General features: G+C 41.9%; 1 protein-coding gene and 1 long non-coding RNA gene across 3 annotated transcripts in view; one reads left to right on the top strand and one right to left on the bottom strand.

Annotated features, from left to right (window-relative positions):
• The window catches only part of LOC144766964 (uncharacterized), a 176415-nt gene that overhangs the window by 20688 nt on the left and 135827 nt on the right, over nucleotides 1-19900 (top strand). The window lies entirely within an intron of this gene.
• Nucleotides 1865-19011, bottom strand: LOC144766963 (uncharacterized). Of its 2 annotated transcripts, XM_078650647.1 has the most exons (5): nucleotides 18778-19011; nucleotides 13560-13595; nucleotides 6920-7357; nucleotides 2607-2822; nucleotides 1865-2175 (listed from the first exon to the last, which is right to left on the bottom strand). In XM_078650647.1, the coding sequence occupies exons 3-5, from the start codon at nucleotides 7355-7357 to the stop codon at nucleotides 1891-1893; spliced, it is 939 nt and encodes a 312-aa protein (XP_078506773.1). In that variant the 5' UTR covers nucleotides 13560-13595; nucleotides 18778-19011; the 3' UTR covers nucleotides 1865-1890. The 2 variants fall into 2 exon arrangements, with proteins under 2 accessions (XP_078506773.1, XP_078506772.1); XM_078650646.1 differs by lacking the exons at nucleotides 13560-13595; nucleotides 18778-19011 and having other exon boundaries at nucleotides 6920-7539.

The raw sequence follows: 19900 nt of genomic DNA, 5'->3' as shown, positions 1-19900 counted from the left end.
AGGGTGAGTGAGGTGTTGAGGGTGAGGTGTTGAGTGATTGAGGATGAGTGAGAGTGAGGGTGAGTGATGTGTTGAGGTTGACTGAGGGTGAGGCGTTGTGGGTGAGTGAGGGTGAGGTGTTGAGGGTGAGGAGCTGTGGGTGAGTGTGGGTGAGGCGTTGAGGGTGAGCCGTTGAAGGTGAGAGAGAGTGAGGTGCTGAGGATGAGGGTGTGAGGGTGAGTGTGGGTGAGGCGTTGAGGGTGAGTGAGGGTGAGGTGTTGAGGGTGATTGAGGATGAGTGAGAGTGAGTGTGAGTGAGGAGTTAAGGGTGAGGTGTTTAGGGTGAGTGAAGTGTTGCTGTGGCGGAAAGTGTTTGTTTGTAGTTGTAGTGTGATAGTGTGTTGACGGTGAGTGAGTGTGAATGAGGGTGATGTATTGAGGGTGAGTGAGTATGACAGTGAGGTGTTGAGGGTGAGGTGTTGAGGGTGATTGATGATGAGTGAGATTGAGGGTGAGTGAGGAGTTAAGGGTGAGGTGTTGAGGGTGAGTGAAGTGTTGCTGTGGTGGTAAGTATTTGTTTGTTGTTGTAGTGTGATAGTGTGTTGACGGTGAGTGAGGGTGAGTGAGGATGAGTGAGGGTGAGTGAGGGTGAGGTGTTGATTGTAATTGAGGGTGATGTGTTGAGGGTGAGTGAGGGTGAGGGGCTGAGTGTTATTGAGGATTTGAGGCTGAGTGTGGTTGAGGTGTTGTATGTTATTGAGGATGAGTGAGAGTGAGTTTGAGTGAGAGTTTAAGGGTGAGGTGTTGAGGGTGAGTGAAGTGGTGCAGTGGTGGTGTTTGTGTGTTGTTTTAGTGTGATAGTGTGTTGGGGGTAAGTGTGGTTGAGGGTAATTGAGGCAGATGTGTTGAGGGTGAGTGAGGATGAAGTCTTGAGTGTGAGTGAGGATGACGGTGATTGAGGGTGAGGTGTTGAATGGCTGAAGGTGAGTGAGGTAGAGGCGTTGAGGGTGAGTGAGGGAGAGGTGTTGAGAGTGAGGGTGATTGAAGGTTTGAGGGTGCGGTGTTGAGGGTGAGTGAGGGTGAGGTGTTGATGGTGATTGAAGGTGGTTGAGGGTGATGGTGATGTGTTGAGGGTGAGTGAGGGTGAGGTGTTGAGGGAGAGTAAGGGTGAGGTGTTGAGGGTGAGTGAGTGTAATTGAGGGTGGGTGATGAGTTGAGGCTGAGTGAGTGTGAGTGAGGGTGTGATTGGCAAATGTGAGTGTTTTGCATGTGTGAATAGTTATTTTTTTGGTGAAGTGTGTTAGTGTTATTGTATGTTGTTGTAGTAGAATGATGCTGTTGTGGTGGTGTAGAGTGATGTTGGTGTGTTGATGAGTGATGTTAGTGTGGTGCTTCCTAATGCTGTTGTTGTGATGTGTTGATGATGAGTTGTGGTTTGTTAGTGTTCAACTATTACCACCAAAGCATAACTCATCCCAACAACATGTGCAATTCTCACAACAACCTAATTTGTGATGTCCACCAATGCAACACGCATCAATACCACCTTATCATTCGGCCCCCCCACAGTAACATTGAGCAACAACACAGCATAACTCGGCACCAGCACAGGCGTATTTAGCACAACAACAGTCTCATTCATACATACTACTGTAGTGCGTGCAAGCTACAAAGTATGTGTATTTTGTATATGTGTTTGTAATGTCAAATGGATAGGCTGAATGTTGTATGTGGGTGTGACTATGTTGTATAAATTGAGTGTATTACTTACAATTTGCCTTTTGTAGAGCAAAAAATACCATAGAAGTTGTAAAATTTGTATCCCACACTTATTTATTTATTTAAAAAAAAAAAAAAAATGTTATTGTTTAACTTTGTACAAAAATAAGATATCCTGGCAACATGCAAAATTTAGTCAGAACATATGTCATCGTTTTTTTCGTGCAGAATCTTTATGATTTGGCCATTACAAAAGACAACTTCAAAAGTTTGTGGCAAAAAGTGGACAAGGGCATCTCCGATGTTGTCAACTTCCTCATCTAACATAAACCATTTAATTAAGATCTGGTTTTCGATGGGCATAGATTGATATTCGTCTGTGTTTGTCACTTTTATTGTGATAATACTATTTTGCTCTGTAGAGCTTTCAACACCATAAATTAGAATGTCCATCTTTTCCTCTGGTGGGGCTGTTACCTGTTGAGAGAAAACAAAAGCAACAATTAGTTTTTAAATTTGTATACTTTATGTTTTGTGTAAGGCCTATAGTGGGTGAAAGGAACAGAGTGGTTGAAAGTGCCAGATTGGGTGAAATGGACTGAGTAGGTGAAAGGGTCCCTGTTGTTGATAGGGTTTGAGTGGGTGATAGGTCGAGAGTGGGTGATAGGTCTAGAGTGGGTGATAGGCCTAGAGTGTGTGAAAGGGCCAGAGTTGTTGAAAGGTCCCGAGTGGGTGAAAGTTCCCGAGTGGGTGAAAGCTCCCGAGTGGGTGAAAGGTCCCAAGTGGGTGAAATGTAAAAGGTCCAGAGTGGGTGCAAGGGGCAGAGTGGGTGAAAGGGCAAGACTGGGTGAAAGTCCAAGAGTGGCTGAGCAGAGATAGTTGACAAAAGTTTTGTTTGTTGTGCTTACCTCCATTTTGCTATGGCGCGTTGTATTCAATATTTTTTGGCAATTGAATTCATGTACAGTGACGTGAGTCAGGGTAACATATTTCCCAATATGTATTTTAAATTGTGACGCTTCTCTCCACAGTGTCACTTTTATATCATCAGTTGCATCTTTTATTGTAATCGATTTGAGTGGGGTATCTTGCCCATTGATAAACACAGTCTTTGCATCCTCTTCCTACACAAAAAGAAAGCATTCTATTAAATAGTGACTGTAAAAACACATATTGCTAGTGCCTTGTATGAAAGGCAATATAATGTATCACATTTAACGACCCAAATGAACATCCTTTCTAAAAGATTGAATTGTTTATTTGAAAAAATGGCTTTGTAGAGAGTACTTGTGTTTGTAGTATACACCAAAGCACTGCCATCTTTTAGTTTCCAAAAGTCATACTTGCTACTATGTGTGAAGAGTGTATAATTCTAATTTTTTTGAGTTACTTATTGAAGTTACTAAAGGTGTAATGTGTGTGTAAGTCAACTATGCATTTTTTAAGTAGACATGATGACATGGGTGAGGGTGAGTTATTGAGTGTGAGGTGTTGATAGTGAGTGAGGGTGAGGAGTTGATGGTGAGTGAGGGTGAGTGAGGATGAGGTGTTACGTGAGTGTGAGGGTGAATGTAAGTGAGGGTGAGTGAGGGTGAGCGAGGGTGAGAGGGTGAGGGTGAGAGATTGAAGGTGAGTGAGGGTGAGAAGTTGAGGGTGAGTAAGGATGAGGGTGAGTGTGAGTGAGGCTGAGTGAGTGTCATTTAGGGTGAGGAGTTGAGGGTGAGCGATTGAGGGTGATTGATGTTGAGAAGTTGAGGGTGAGTAAAGATGAGGGGGAGTGTGGGTGAGTGAGGGTGAGTGAGTGAGGGTGAGGTGTTGAGGGTGAGTGAGGGTGAGGCTGAGGGTGAGGCTGAGGTGTTGAGTGAGAGTGAGGTTGACTGAGGAGTTGAGGGAGAAGGGTAAAGTTTTTGAGGGGGAGTTGTTGATGGCTAGTGAGGGTGAGTTAGGGTGAGGAGTTTAGTGTGATTGAGGGTGAGTGAGATTGAGGGTGAGTGAGGCGTTGAGGCTGAAGTGTTGAGGGTGAGGTGTTGAGGGTGAGTCAGGGTGACGTTTTGAGGATGAGTGAGGGTGACTAAGGGTGAGGCATTGAGGTAAACACAGTGTTTGCGTTTTCTTCCTAAAGAAAAAGTAAGCATTGTATAAAATAGTGACTGTAAAAACACATATTATTAGTGCGTTGTATGAATGCCCATATAATGTATTATATTTAGCGACCCAAATGAACATCCTTCCTAAATGATAGCAATATTTTTTGCAAAAAATGGCTTTGTAGAGAGTACTTGTATTTGTAGTATACAGCAAAGCGCTGGCATATTATAGTTTTCAAAACGCGTACTTTCTACATAGAGTGAAAGAGTGTATTTGTAGGGTGAATTAGGACTCAGGATTTAAATCTAGGAGTTAGAGTGTGGATTAGGATAGTTAATTTCTATTCTTCTTTTTGTTGTTGTGTGTGTGTGTGTGTGTGTGTGAGGGTGAGTGAGGGTGTGTGAAGCTGAGGGTGTGTGACGGTGTGTGAGGGAAGCTTGCACTGCTGCTGTCGGTGGTGTACCTGTTCCATGTGTAAGGGAAGCTTGCACTGCTGCCGCCTGTGCTGTACCTGATCTATGTGTGAGGGAAGCTTGCACTGCTGCTGCCTGTGGTGTACCTGATCTGTGTGTGAGGGAAGCTTGCACTGCTGCTGTCGGTGCTGTACCTGTTCCATGTGTAAGGGAAGATTGCACTGCTGTTGCCTGTGCTGTACCTGCTCCGTGTTTGAGTGAAGCTTGCATTGCCGTTGCCTGTGCTGTACCAGCTCCATGTGTGATGGAAGATTGTGAGATCTGGCATAACGGAAGGATTGGTAGTGCGTGCACCGCTGCTTGGGGTATCTGCGATATTTGTGTAAGTAAATGGAGAGGGGGGTGAGAGTTGGAAGAGAGAGTGAAACAGGCAGAAACGTGGAGAGTTAGAAGAAAGAGCGAAGGAATCTAAGCTGCGAGATGTGGCATAACAGAAGGATTGGTAGTGCGTGCACCGCTGCTTGTGGTATCTGCGAGATTTGTGTAAGTAAATTGAGCCGGGGGTGAGAGTTGGAAGAGAGAGTGAAACAGGCAGAAACGTGGAGAGTTAGAAGAAAGAGCGAAGGAATATAAGCTGCGAGATGTGTCATAACAGAAGGATTGGTAGTGCGTGCACCGCAGCTTGGGGTATCTGCGAGATTTGTGTAAGTAAATGGAGAGGGGGTTGAGAGTTGAAAGAGAGAGTGAAACAGTCAGAAACGTGGAAGAACGAGGGAAGGAATCTAAGCTGCGAGATGTGGCATAACAGAAGGATTGGTAGTGCGTGCACCGCTGCTTGTGGTATCTGCGAGATTTGTGTAAGTAAATGGAGAGGGGGTTGAGAGTTGGAAGAGAGAGTGAAACAGGCAGAAACGTGGAGAGTTAGAAGAAAGAGCGAAGGAATGTAAGCTGCGCGATGTGGCATAACAGAAGGATTGGTAGTGCGTACACCGCTGCTTGAGTGTACTGTGTGTGTAAGGCAAGTATGCATTTTTTTAGTACATATGATGACATGAGTGAGGGTGAGGGTGAGGGTGAGTGATTGAGTGTGAGGTGTTGCGGGTGAGTGAGGGTTAGGGTGAGTGAGGGTGGGGTTGAGGGTGAGTGAGGATGAGTGAAGATGAGGTGTTATGTGAGGGTGAGTGTGAGTGAGGCTGAGTTAGGGTGAGGTGTTTAGGGTGAGTGAGAGTGAGGGAGTGTTGAGGGTGAGAGATTGAGGGTGAAAAGTTGAGGGTGAGTAAGGATGAGTGTGAGTGTGGGTGAGTAAGGGTGATTGAGTGAGGGTGAGTTGTTGAGGGTGAGGCTGATGTGTTGAGGTGTTGAGTGAGAGTGAGGGTGACTGAGGAGTTGAGGGAGAAGTGTAGAATTTTTGAGGGGGAGGTGTTGAGGGCTAGTGAGGGTGAGTGAGGGTGAGTGAGTGGGAGGTGTTGAGGGTGATTGAGGGTGAGTGAGATTGAGGGTGAGTGAGGCATTAAGGGGGAATTGTAGAGGGTGAGGTGTTGAGGGTGAGTGAGGGTGAGGTGTTGAGGGTGAGTGAGGGTGAGAAGTTGAGGGTGAGTAAGGATGAGGGTGAGTGAGGGTGAGTGATTGATGTTGAGGGTGAGGCTGAGGTGTTGAAGTGTTGAGTGAGAGTGAGGGTGAGTGAGTAGTTGAGGGAGAAGTGTAGAGTTTTTGAGTGTGAGGTGTTGAGGGATAGTGAGGGTGATTGAGGGTGAGTGAGGAGGAGGTGTTGAGGGTGATTGATGTTGAGTGAGATTGAGGGTGAGTGAGGCATTAAGGGTGAATTGTTGAGGGTGAGGTGTTGAGGGAGAGTGAGGGTGGGGTGTTGAGGGTGAGTCAGGGTGACTGAGGGTGAGGCATTGATGTAAAGACAGTCTTTGCGTTCTTTTGGGACACCCAAAAAGAGCAAATCTATAAAATAGTGACAGTAAAACCACATAGTAGTAGATGCGTTGTATGACTGGCAATATAATGTATTAGATTTCACGACCCAAATGAACATCCTTTCTACCATATTGCATTTTTTTTTTAAAAAAAAGGCTTTGTGGAGAGTACTTGAATTTGTAGTATAGCCCAAAGCACTGGCCTATTATATTTCCCAAAACTCTTACTTTCAACATAGTGTGAAAGAGTGTATAATGCAACCTTTTTTGAGCTTGTTAGTGAAGTTACTAAGGGCACGATGTAGGTAAATCCCATTTACCTATTTTGAAATACCGAATAATACCGATTTGGTATTTAAAAATGGGTAAATGGTATGTAGGTCCCAACATCTGTATTCGTACCGAATCCTTAACAATTCTTAAAATACCGAATCGGTAAATACCGAATAGGTAATGCCCATTCATTCCTATGGGCTTTGAAGCCCATAGGAATGATTAGGCATTATCGATTTGTTATTTACCGAATCGGTAATTAAAGAATTCAGAAGGGTGCAGGGGGTGTCACTTTGACACCCTCTGGCATCCCCAAAAAGGGCACAGGTGCCATGTGGCAAGCATACCTGCCCTAAGAGCAGGTCTGCCTGTCACATGACATAGGTGTGCTATTTAGACTTGCAATTTAAAAAAGTAAAAAATAAATAAGATATGTCATTTACAATACTAATAAGTCCAACTTTTCAAATGCGAGACAATATTTTTTTTTAGTTGACATGATGACATGTTTGTGTTCATACTTACGGCAATTATTGTCCCTGAAACGGTCATCAGGCTTTTTAGACTTGCCCGTTTTATTTCCTTGATGGGAGAAGCCGATGGTGCAGGCGGATGCAAAATGTTGTTTGCTTGTTGGATCAGGCCATCCTCGATTGCCATTGCAGGAAATTTGGTTACTTTAGTTTGTTTTGTAATTAAAATTGTTTTGTTTTTGATAATAAAGTTTCGTATCAGTAGTCCACAGTTATTTTTCGTTTGCTCATATAAATTTTCTTGGTAACAAGTACATTTTATTGTTCCAGTTTTATCTGCTAAAGCCAAATGGAATAAAATTTTCTGCTCTTGTTTAGCATTTTTGTACGTAGTTTTCCCTGAGCAGTTGATGACATTAACTCTTATTGGTTTCTGGTATGGTTTGTTGTCATCGGTATTAATGTTCATAATTTCTTCAATAGACATCATCTGAAATAGAAAATGTGACATAACATGTTAAATACAAACCCATATTGCTTTATGATCACTGTAATAGCATTCTAAAGTACCATAGTTGTGTAGTTGGACATTTGTATATATATGATCTAAAATGGATTGGTAGTTAGTTGTGTAACTGTTAATGAGTTGTTGACATTGTAATTGCGTTTCAAAGAATCCAAGTAATTGCTTGCTGTTTGCATTTTGTTGAGATACATCCACATTGAAATCACCTATAATAATGAATTTGTGTGTGGGGTAAAAATCCGTAATATTTGTGATGAAATCAAAAAGAGAAGTTATACTTTTTAGGGGTGGTTTGTATAAAATAATAATAAGGAAATCTGTGTTACCAATCTGTAGAGTAAAATGTAAAATGTCAATCCCTTCAAGTGTCTCATAAATAGGCAATATAAATAAATCTTTTTTGTAGTACATAATCATTCCATGGTTTGTGTTGTATGTATGAAATTTATCAAATATAATGTGATGATATTGTTCTATCGTGAAATCATTAGCTGTAGCATTTCTTGTAGTGTTGATCTCAGTTAAGCAAATAATGTCTGCTTGTAATATATTGCTATCCGCTACCATAGATGGAAAATTTTTCTGTAGTGATCTGATATTGTGTGCAATGATATTGAAATGTGCACTGTATGTATGTAACTGTGGGATATGTATTTCAAGTGGCATTTCTGTCCTTAATCTGTGCATTTCCTCATTAACTTGTGGATGTACTACAATTTTACGTTCATCAAAATTGTGTACATATACATTTTGTATTGATTTTGCCCTGCTAATAGCAACATAATGCAAATGATGAATCTTGCTGTTATTAAAGTGTATATAAAGTGGTTCGAGAGTTGCACCTTGTGTGCGATGTATAGTGCGTGCTGATGCTTGGCGTAAAGGAAATTGCTTGCGTATAATGGTAATAAATTTTTTAGTGTATTGGAAATGTCTAGCTATAGCATGTATTGGTGTCCATGTATTTTGTATTTGTGAATGAAATAAGTGTTTATATTGTTGTCTGGTTGTTTGTCCTATAGTGGGATTGTCAAATAACAACCAAACGATAATAGGTGTATTGTTAATCAATTCAACTAATTGTACAACACCAGTTGCGCCATTTGTTAAACCATCATTGACATCCACATTGCAACTTAAATCATAACGAAGTTGTAAGGCAATGTGTAATGTATGTGAAAGGCCCATTGTTTTCTGTGGATCTTTGGGCAGTTGCTTAAGAATGGTTTTTTTCACATTTTCAGACAAATCTGAACTGACGGTATCGCTTGCTACTGTTATGTAGACTGGATAATCTTTGCAATGTTGTTCTAAAACCTTTTGGTTAATTTCATTAACTTCTAGATTAGTTGACATGATATATGGAATTGTTTCTAATAAAGTCTCATCAGGTTGTATTTCCCTTTGCTTAATTTGTGAAATATCTTCCTCAGTATGCTTGCCTTCTCTCAATCGGTTTAGTAATTCAGCAAATTGTAGATCTTCTTTTTGGCGCATAATTTTTGTTAATTCAAAAATTTTAAAATGTTCTTTCCATAAGTTAGCACTTAAAGGACCATACATTTGTGTAGAATCCTGAAAAATGTATCTGTCAAATACAGGTTTTAATTGGTAAAAGTCACCAATGGCTAAAATAGAAATTCCTCCAAATGGTTCATTAGATGATTTAATTTCTTGAAGCCTGTTATGTATAAAATTCAACATATTGTGTCCTACCATTGAAATTTCATCAATAATAACAACTCTAACATGCATCATTTCCATTTGTAGAGCAGTTCTATGTTCATGACTCAGTTGTTTATAAGTCAAACTTTGCGACACAGGTATTTTGAAAGTGCTATGCAGTGTTTTTCCATTAATATTATGGGCAGCCTTTCCTGTTGGAGCAGTAAGTAAGATATAAACATTATCTGGATTTTCACCGGCCTTAGTGTTATAATAGCGTAGTAAAGTTTGATATAGTGCAGATATTACAAAACTTTTCCCAACACCAGCCCCTCCAGTGCAAAAAGTATAGCATGGAGTGCTTGTAGTTTTAAACCAATGCAAGTGATGGTAAACAAAATTAAGTTGTTCCTCCGTTAAGTTTTGCATAAGTTGTTGGTATTTTTCATTGGGTAAAATAACGTTAGTTAAGCTTTGTTCTTCAGTTGTAGTTCTAATTCCTAAATCTAGAGCCAAATCATATCTATTATTATGTTCTGGATTTTGGTCTTCTGTCTGTATATTAACAGTTGGTGATAGAGGAGGTGAAATTACATTTTCATGACACTGTTCATGAATAATGTTTGTAACTTCGCCATGCTGTTTGTTATAGATTTTTAGTTGTGTGTCAACAAATGATTTAACTTCCAGATACCTCTCATAGTAAGTTTCCTTGTTGATTAGTATTTTTTCTTCTTCCCTCCATGGATAGTGCAACATTAATATTTCTCTATAATACTCTTCTGGTTCATTATTTTTGCTAAATCTGCAAAAGCGTATTATTTTCCCTTGTCTGCGCTTATTTAAAGCATAATCATAATTCTGTTTCTTTTGTTGTTTATTTCCGTGACTACATTCTATTTCTAATTCTTCCTCATCTGAGCTGTAAAAGTTTTGTTCTGCAAGTAAATCTTCGCAATCATTTATTTCTTTCCCATGTGTTTTTTTCTTCACATAGTTGAAATCAGCCGCATAGTCTGCTAACGTGCACATCTCTAATGATTGTGGCCGTTTGCAGTACTTAATAATAATATTTTCACATTGAATGTCAGTTGAATTTTCTGGCAAGTTATTAATAGTTTCGATATCGCGCATTAAATAAGTTCTTTTCTCTGGACGGCTAGTATTAATAAATACAAATGATCGTGAGCTTTTCCGTAATGGTATTTGAAGAATTAGATATGCTGCTTCTTGAGCACTAATTTCTGTGCAGTTGAGGAATTTGTTTCCTATGTGTTTAAGTTGATCTTTGATATTACTATTGCTTGTTACCTCTTTAGCAGCTTGCGCTAGAAGTTTGCTAATTCCTCTTTGCGATTTACTGATATATGAGATAATATAGACTGCACAAGCATAAGGGTCTAGTATAAACTGCAAGTCTATGTTTGCTCGCCAAGCTTTTAAAAGAGTACTATTGTAGTTATTGATGAAGCATTCGCCTGGTGTTCTTTTTAAAAAAATAGTTGTTTTTTGTAAGCTAGTTTGTATAGAAGTAATATATTCTTTATCATCCATTTTAATGAACTCTAAAAAGTCCTCAAAAGAAAGTGTATTAAAAGTAGTATTATTCATAGCTTCATGTATTATTTTCATATTATCTTGCCATTGCTTATTTGTCTCCTCAAGTGTTAATGGCTCTAATATGAGCGTTCTTGACATTGGATATTTGGGATATTGATATTTGCATGTCCGTTGCTGTTTACGTCTGCAATTTTTGGTGTGACCATGCCTTTGTAGATTTATTAACGGTTGTAAAAGAGGGTCCTCAGACTTATGACAAGTGATATATTTGTCAATAAAGCTATTGACTTCTTCGACTGGTGAAACACCATACAATGGTGCTTTGTTTACCCAGAGTAATGCATGTATATGTGGAGAACCTCTTTGTTGGAATTCGACTCTGTAAAAGTAGTCTACTATTTCCCCAATTGGATTAGTGCCATTCAGCAAAACACAATTAAAGAATTTCCTAACTTGATAGTCAAACTGTCTTGCACATGTTATTGGATCTTCTTGTATTAATTTACTTTTAGTTTCCCAAGACATGTTTAAGAATTCTTCCTCTGTACATTCCTTTAAGTTTCTAACTCTCAATAGTATATTTATTAAATGGTGCCATTTTGTTTCAGCAGCAGATAAAGTCAAAAAGAAAGTGGGTATGCCAAGTTGCCTTATCATTGCAAAAATATCTTTTTTGCAACCTTCCCAATATGGAGGTGAACTGCGTATAGTTTTTAATACTTTGTACCCCTCATTAAACTGAAAAACATTGGCAATATTACATTTAATGTCTTTAGCAGTTATTTTATTCCCATCTGTAAAATGTTTTCTGATGGAAATGTTGATTTTACCATGGATCTGCTTAATATGTAATTTCTTCAGTTTAAAAAACATATTACTAATAGATTTAGCGACTCTTCTATCATAACTCCTTAACTCTGCTTGGCAAATAGTACTATAATGTACCGGTATGTGTCTTTCCTTATTGTTAGGCCTTCGTTCACCACAAAAAATAGTAGGGAAAGCCAAAAACTCTGAATCTTTATCCTCATATAAACCTCTTGGCGTGTTATGTTCAGCTGGAGCGAAACTTAACACATTCAGCGAATTACTAGTAATAGTTTCATTAGTTAACATAGTATCCAAATTCCCAGCTTCTATGTTGTCAGAACTATCAGATGAATTGTTTGTCTCAGAAGTCTCATTGTGAGATTCTATTTCTGGAGGTATATACTCCCAGTCAGGGTTAATCGTAACACCATATTCATTAAACATTGTACTATTTTTAGCTAGCCAAGTAGCTGCCTTTTTTACTGTATTTGGTCTAATATTCTCATAATGTGTATATGATTTATAGATTAATTTCCTTTTTAATTTCACTGGGATTGTCATGGCGTCATTAATTTGCCTTGGTAAAATTGTAACAGTTGTCATAACATCTGCAGGTACATTAACTACTGCTCCTGATAATGATTTTTGAAAACCGCGTGGCAGACTCCGAATTTGTAAGAATGGTATCCTAGGTGAAACTAATCTTTCTTCTAAATCATATAATTCTAATTCAACTGGTACATTTGGGAAGCCCATGCCATTTACAATAGAACATGGTGGTATTTTGTTTTTGCGAATGTAATAATAGCAAGTCTTACATATAAAATTGGTTTTCTTGTTACTAATGTTACACTTCTTGAAAATTTCAGATTGGCTAACACTGCGTATATTTTGCAACGTTTGTTTATGCCACAGTTGATTGCAAAGAGTACAAATGTACTCTGGGCCATGCAATATTTCCCGGTGGAATTTGCGAATGATTGTATGGATTTGTTTACCTCGTTTCTGTCTTTGGCCCTGCGTGAAGATGGGGATGTTATTATCAGTAGCACTTAGTTGACTGTTGGTAATGTCTTCTTCAGCTGTATTAACTTTTTTTCTTTGTACAACTTTAGTTGGACATGTACTTGAATCCCTTTTTCTTTTCCGAGACTGTTTATTTGTTCCCTGTATAGCTTTACTATTACCTGGTAATTGTGCTAAATGATTACTATTGCTATTCCCTCCCTTACTTTTATTCAGTAAATCATCAGAAGACATTGATGTTGATGTTATCGTCTGATTAGGAGTACATTCAGTAGTATGTACCCAAATTTTTCTTTCTTGCGGTAGGTGACTATTTTTGTTATGCACAGTAAGTGCTTTTGTAAAGGATTTCCTTTGAATGACTTTTATATCTATTGGTGTTAATTCAAATTGGACACATTGCTCAGCCTGATGTGTAAAGTTATATGCTAGTTTCATAACATATTGAATTAGGCCTTCAAACGAATTAAATGCAATTGTAACACATGTTCCGTTTGAATGAGGCATGCCTTCATGGTCCCTACTATGTGAATCAAATACAAAGTATGATTGCATATGTTTGAAAATAGCTATTACATAAACATTCATACAAAGTAGAACACCACAGTGCTTATTAATAGTAACATTTAATGCTGTGCTAATATCTGGGTAGGCTTTATCAAAACGTTTAAGGACATCACCGTAGTAAGCATTCCGTAGCAAAAGTGAATATATCTCTTGATTGTGGTCTATATACCTTGGCAGGTCATCTGGATGCATAAGTGTTTCGTTGTTAATAGAATGCATTTGGAGATATAAAGCGTCCCCACGGTCCATGATATAATGCAGATCATTAGAGTTCCAAGTAGTTACTGGCTTGCATAAATTGTGCAAGACAGCAAAAGCACTATTTGGTAAGCATTGCTTACCTTGTGATTTGCTATTAAATTTGCTATTCCCTTGATGGTAACTTGCTTTCAAGCATCTCTGCATTTTATAAGTTATACTGAAATGTTGTTATCAACAAATGTAAATTAAGAAGGTTTGTGAACTAACAAATTTTTTTGGGGACTGTAAGGTCAGAACTTTTAAAAAATTTTAAACTAAGTGGCAAAGTAGTATTTACCTTAACTTCTGTTTCTTTTGTTGTTGTTTTAATAATCTGAAAGGAGAAAAAAAATACATAATGTTTAGAAGAGATTTTTTCGAATTTTTCACATAAAGGGCACATTAACATGTAAATAGTGTTTTAAAGACCTGTTAAGAGCTCTAGTGCTGCTGTGAGTGTATGCGCCACGGGTGGCACACAGGCAGGGTGAGATGATAGAGGGAGAGAGAGGGAGTGTTAGGAAAAGGGGGACAGAGAGAGAGTGAGTGAGTGCGTGAAAAGTTCATACTGAGAGACGTAAAAAAATGTGTGTGTGTTATCTTGTAACTTGGACTGGTTAATGTGTTGCATTGAATCTGAGAATGAATGCGCTGTGCGTGTAATATTGAAAATGTACCCAGTTAGTGTGCAAGTAATGTAGAAAGATAGAGAGGGAATAAAGGGGAGACAAATGGAGAGTTATATACAAAAACAGAGAGGAAGGGAAAGTTATGGAAAGGAAGGGAAATGGAGGGAGAGGAAGAGAAAGGGAGTGAGATGCAGGGTGATAGGGAGGGAGACGGAGAGGGAGGGAGAGAGGAGGAAAAAGAGAGGGGGAGTGAGACAGAGGGAGGAACACAGTTAGAGTGAGACAGAGGAAGACAGGAGAGAGGGAGGGGGAGCTATAGAGAGGGAGAGAGAGCTATAGAGATGTAGGGAGACCGCGAGAGAAAGAGAGCGATAAAATTATGTGTATGCCGGGAGGGCTCAGTGCACGAAGCCTTCGGCTGCAGGGTCCTGTGATTAACTTCATGGTCAGTTTTATGTTGTAGCTGTCGCCCCGACCCTTAACCACTAACCCTGCCCACACCGACGCGTTCCTTGGACACAAAGTAAACAGTAAATTATTCACTGAGTGGCGTTGCGTGGCTGAGTGGCGTTGCGTGGCTGAGTGGCGTTGCGTGGCTGAGTGGCGTTGCGTGGCTGAGTGGCGTTGCGTGGCAGAGTGGCGTTGCGTGTGTGAGTGGCGTTGCGTATGTGAGTGGCGTTGCGTGGCTGAGTGGCGTTGCGTGGCTGAGTGGCGTGGCTGAGTGGCGTTGCGTGGCTGAGTGGCGTTGCGTGGCTGAGTGGCGTTGCATGTGTGCGTGGCGTTGCGTGTGTGAGTGGCGTGTGTGAGTGGCGTTGCATGGCTGAGTGGCGTTGCGTGGCTGAGTGGCGTTGCGTGGCTGAGTGGCGTTGCGTGGGTGAGTGGCGTTGCGTGGGTGAGTGGCGTTGCGTGGGTGAGTGACGTTGCGTGGGTGAGTGGCGTTGCGTGTGTGAGTGGCGTTGCGTGTGTGAGTGGCGTTGCGTGTGTGAGTGGCGTTGCGTGGCTGAGTGGCGTTGCGTGGCTGAGTGGCGTTGCGTGGCAGAGTGGCAGTGCGTGGCTGAGTGGCGTTGCATGTGTGCGTGGCGTTGCGTGTGTGAGTGGCGTGTGTGAGTGGCGTTGCGTGGCTGAGTGGCGTTGTGTGGCTGAGTGGCGTTGCGTGGATGAGTGGCGTTGCGTGGGTGAGTGGCGTTGCGTGGGTGAGTGGCGTTGCGTGGGTGAGTGGCGTTGCGTGGGTGAGTGGCGTTGCGTGGCTGAGTGGCGTTGCGTGGGTGAGTGGCGTTGCGTGGGTGAGTGGCGTTGCGTGGGTGAGTGGCGTTGCGTGGCTGAGTGGCGTTGCGTGGGTGAGTGGCGTTGCGTGGGTGAGTGGCGTTGCGTGGGTGAGTGGCGTTGCGTGGGTGAGTGGCGTTGCGTGGGTGAGTGGCGTTGCGTGGCTGAGTGGCGTTGCGTGGCTGAGTGGCGTTGCGTGGGTGAGTGGCGTTGCGTGGGTGAGTGGCGTTGCGTGGCTGAGTGGCGTTGCGTGGCTGAGTGGCGTTGCGTGGCTGAGTGGCGTTGCGTGGCTGAGTGGCGTTGCGTGGGTGAGTGGCGTTGCGTGGGTGAGTGGCGTTGCGTGGGTGAGTGGCGTTGCATGGGTGAGTGGCGTTGCGTGGGTGAGTGGCGTTGCGTGGCTGAGTGGCGTTGCGTGGGTGAGTGGCGTTGCGTGGGTGAGTGGCGTTGCGTGGGTGAGTGGCGTTGCGTGGGTGAGTGGCGTTGCGTGGGTGAGTGGCGTTGCGTGGGTGAGTGGCGTTGCGTGGGTGAGTGGCGTTGCGTGGCTGAGTGGCGTTGCGTGGCTGAGTGGCGTTGCGTGGGTGAGTGGCGTTGCGTGGGTGAGTGGCGTTGCGTGGCTGAGTGGCGTTGCGTGGCTGAGTGAAACAGTCAGAAACGTAAATGGAGAGGGGGGTGAGAGTTAAAAGAGAGAGTGAAACAGGCAGAAACGTGGAGAGTTAAAAGAAAGAGCGAATGAATGTAAGCTGCGAGATGTGGCATAACAGAAGGATTGGTACTGCGTGCACCGCAGTTTGGGGTATCTGCGAGATTTGTGTAAGTAAATGGAGAGGGGGGTGAGAGTTGGAAGAGAGAGTGAAACAGGCAGAAACGTGGGGAGTTAAAAGAAAGAGGGAATGAATCTAAGCTGCGAGATGTGGCATAACAGAAGGATTGGTACTGCGTGCACCGCTGCTTGGGGTATCTGCGAGATTTGTGTAAGTAAATGGAGAGGGGGGTGAGAGTTAAAAGAGAGAGTGAAACAGGCAGAAACGTGGAGAGTTAAAAGAAAGAGCGAATGAATCTAAGCTGCGAGATGTGGCATAACAGAAGGATTGGTACTGCGTGCACCGCTGCTTGGGGTATCTGCGAGATTTGTGTAAGTAAATGGAGAGGGGGGTGAGAGTTAAAAGAGAGAGTGAAACAGGCAGAAACGTGGAGAGTTAAAAGAAAGAGCGAAAGAATCTAAGCTGCGAGATGTGGCATAACAGAAGGATTGGTACTGCGTGCACCGCTGCTTGGGGTATCTGCGAGATTTGTGTAAGTAAATGGAGAGGGGGGTGAGAGTTGGAAGAGAGAGTGAAACAGGCAGAAACGTGAATCTAAGCTGCGAGACGGAGAGGGAGGGAGAGAGGAGGAAAAAGAGAGGGGGAGTGAGACAGAGGGAGGAACACAGTTAGAGTGAGACAGAGGAAGACAGGAGAGAGGGAGGGGGAGCTATAGATGTAGGGAGAGCGCGAGAGAAAGAGAGCGATAAAATTATGTGTATGCCGGGAGGGCTCAGTGCACGAAGCCTTCGGCTGCAGGGTCCTGTGATTAACTTCATGGTCAGTTTTATGTTGTTGCTGTCGCCCCGACCCTTAACCACTAACCCTGCCCCCACCGACGCGGTCCTTGGACACAAAGTAAACAGTAAATTATTCACCTGCGAGAAAGCTTGTGAGTAGCCATGTAATAGAGGGTGTGGGCGAAACTCCCCTTGATCGTGTGTATGAAAAGTTTGTTGTGGTGTGGCGAAGTGTTGCGAACGGATTATGACTGTACTATTCCCCCTAATGTTCCAATGTGTCTGTGAATAGTGTATTAAGTGTAAGGTCAAGTTTTATTTTGGGTAGGCAGCTAATCCTGGCTAATGTGTTATTGGATGTGTGATTGTGAAAATGTAATACTAGTAGTTGTACGAGCGGCTGTTTCCGTGTGTCAGGTTGTAACTTGGATTACTAACTGTGCAAGTAAAGCTGCGAATGAATGCATTCTGCGTAAATGTTGTAAAGTGTTGCCTGTTTACGTGCACATTAATGTGCAATTATAAGTTCTGACTGAAAGTTTGGTGCTGTAGTGGCGAAGTGCTCTGATGTTACATTGCGTAGGAGTTGCACGTGCTGTATAAGGGTGGCAGTCAGTGTTTTGCCTAATGTGACAGGCTGTGTGTTATTAGTGTAAGATGAAGTGTTTTCCCTAATGTGACAGGGTGTGTGTGATTAGTGTGCTATAGAGAGGGAGGGAGACGAAGAGAGAAAGTGCGAGAAAATTATGTGTATGCCGGGAGGGCTCAGTGGACGGAGCCTTCGGCTGCAGGGTCCTGTGATTAACCTCATGGCCAGTTTTATGTTGTTGCTGTAGACCCGACCCTTAACCACTGACCCTGCCCCCACCGATGCGGTCCTTGGACACAAAGTAAACATTAAATTTGTCCCCTGAGAGAAAGATTGTGAGTAGCCATGTAATAGATGGTGTGTGTGAAAGTGCCCTTGTTCGTGGAATGTGTGCATGAAAATTTTTTTGTGGTGTGGCGAAGTGTTGCGAACGGTTTATGGCTGTACTATTCTCCCGAATGATACAATGTGCCTGGGAATAGTGTAGTAACTGTAAAGTGAAGTGTTTATTTTTGTAGGCCGCAAATCCTGGCTAATGTGTTATTGGGTGCGTGTTTGTGGAAAGGTAATACTAGTAGTTGTACGAGCGGATGTTTTCGTGTGTCAGCTAGTAACTTGGATTACTTAATGTGTGCCAGTAAAGCTGCGGGTGAATGTTGTAAAGTGTAGCCTGTTTGCGTACAAATAAATGTGCAATTTGAAGTTGTTCCTGAAAGTTTGGTGCTGTAGTGGCGAAGTGCTATGATCTTAGATTGCGTTTGAGTCGCACGTGCTGTATAAGGGTGGCAGTCAGTGTTTTGCCTAATGTGACAGGCTGTGTGTGATTAGTGTAAGATGCAGCTCTGTTGACTCTTGAGTACAATCATCCAGTTTACTGTTTTGCTATGAAGCTGTAAATGAAAGCATAATGAGTGTTCTAATGTGGTCGCACTCATTTCGGCGTGCGTGTGATATAGTATGTGTTCCTAACAGTGTGTGCATGAAAAGTTAATAGTAATAGATGTAAAAAAAAAAGGGTGGGTATGTGTCATCTTGTAACTTGCACTGGTTACTGTGTTACATTTAATCAGAGAATGGAAGCGGTATGCATGTAATCTTGACAGATAATCTGACAAGGTGTGTGTGAGTAGTGTAAGCTGGAGCTCTGTTCACTGTTCAGTCCGATCATCCTGTTTACTGTATTGCTGTGAAGCAGTGAAAAAAATAGTAAGGAGTGTTCTGTTGTGGTTGCACTCAATTCGCCGTGCGTGTTATATAGTATGTGTTCTTAACCGTGTGTGCGTGAAAAGGTACTAGTAACAGACGTAAAAAGGTGTGTGTGTCATGTTGTAATTAGGAGTAGTTACTGTGTTGCATTAAATATAAGAAAGAATGGGTGTGTGTCAAACTTATGTTGTGCCTTGAATTATTGGAAGGAATGTTCTGTGTGGCGAGTCGGAGTGTTAGGAACGGAAGTAAAAATTGTGTAGAAGAGTGAACAGTTGGCTGTACTTACATGATATATGTTGGTGCGCAGTTTCTTTGCCCCTATCAAGGAAATGTTGAAAGCGTACCAATAACCTACAAGAGATAACGATAAAAAAAACAATATGTATCGGTTGGTTTAAACAAAGGTATGACCTGTTTGAGAAATTACGTAGTCCTTTGCTAAGTATTACCATAGAAAATGTAGATTTGCAAACAAACATGTCGCAGAATAATTTAACAGAGGTGCGATGTTGATATAGTAACAGTTGTAATAAACGCAAGTAAATGTATCAATACTGTCCCTTAGATGTATAGAAATAAAACTTGCATGCACTTACGTTCTAAGATTGAATGCCGTAAATTTTCAGTGGCTGTTGGTCGATAGCAGCAAGTACAGCGCCGTTCTGTAAGTCGAAGTTCTGTCCTCGCAGGTAAAAAGAGAGTATGACTTAAAGTGACCCGTCCCTCTGCTTAAATAGGGGGTAACGATGCAAGAATATATATTTTTTTTTTTGGTTTAAGAAAGGATCAAAGCTTTTAGTCCTTCCCTTGCCCCAAGGAAAAGTCACACTAGCTGATGTGCGCGACTTGGAAGTGTGAATGTTTGAATGTGTATGCAGATGGATTTTCGACATTGGCGCGCCAGTAGACTTCCCTGGGCAACTCCCTTAAGGCCACATAAGATTTTGCTCGGAACTGACAAAGCAAAGGGCCTTTTTTTTTTACGTTAGTGTAATGACACTTCAACTGTCTGCTCGAAGTTACACTTAAAAATGGCATATATAAAGCATCCAAAGTATACAAAGTTTCACTTTTAAACATACAACTCTTGTAATATACTGGCTCAAAGTTGTGGCGTTTATGTTTAGTATGAAAATACTGAAAATTGCTGCGGATGCGTCCATAAATGTGTGTGTGCCAACGTGAAAATACATTGGGTGAATGAGAAAGATGGTCGATGATTTTCTTTGGCAAAAAATAAATGTAAAGACAGGTGTGGTGCTGAACGGGTCAGAGGCCGGATGCAATGTTTGCCATAAAAGTTGTGTTCTTCGTTTTATTATGAAAATCGTGAACATTGCTGCGTAAGTGGCGTGTGTGTGACGTTGCGTGTGTGTGTGGCGTTGCGTGTGAGTGGCCTTGCGTGTGTG

This window comes from Lissotriton helveticus, chromosome 7 (assembly GCF_964261635.1).
Source record: "Lissotriton helveticus chromosome 7, aLisHel1.1, whole genome shotgun sequence".
In the NCBI taxonomy this organism is placed as follows: Eukaryota; Metazoa; Chordata; class Amphibia; order Caudata; family Salamandridae; genus Lissotriton; species Lissotriton helveticus.
The sequence above is the reverse complement of the archived record's forward strand: the minus strand, read 5'-3'. Positions and strand labels throughout refer to the sequence as shown.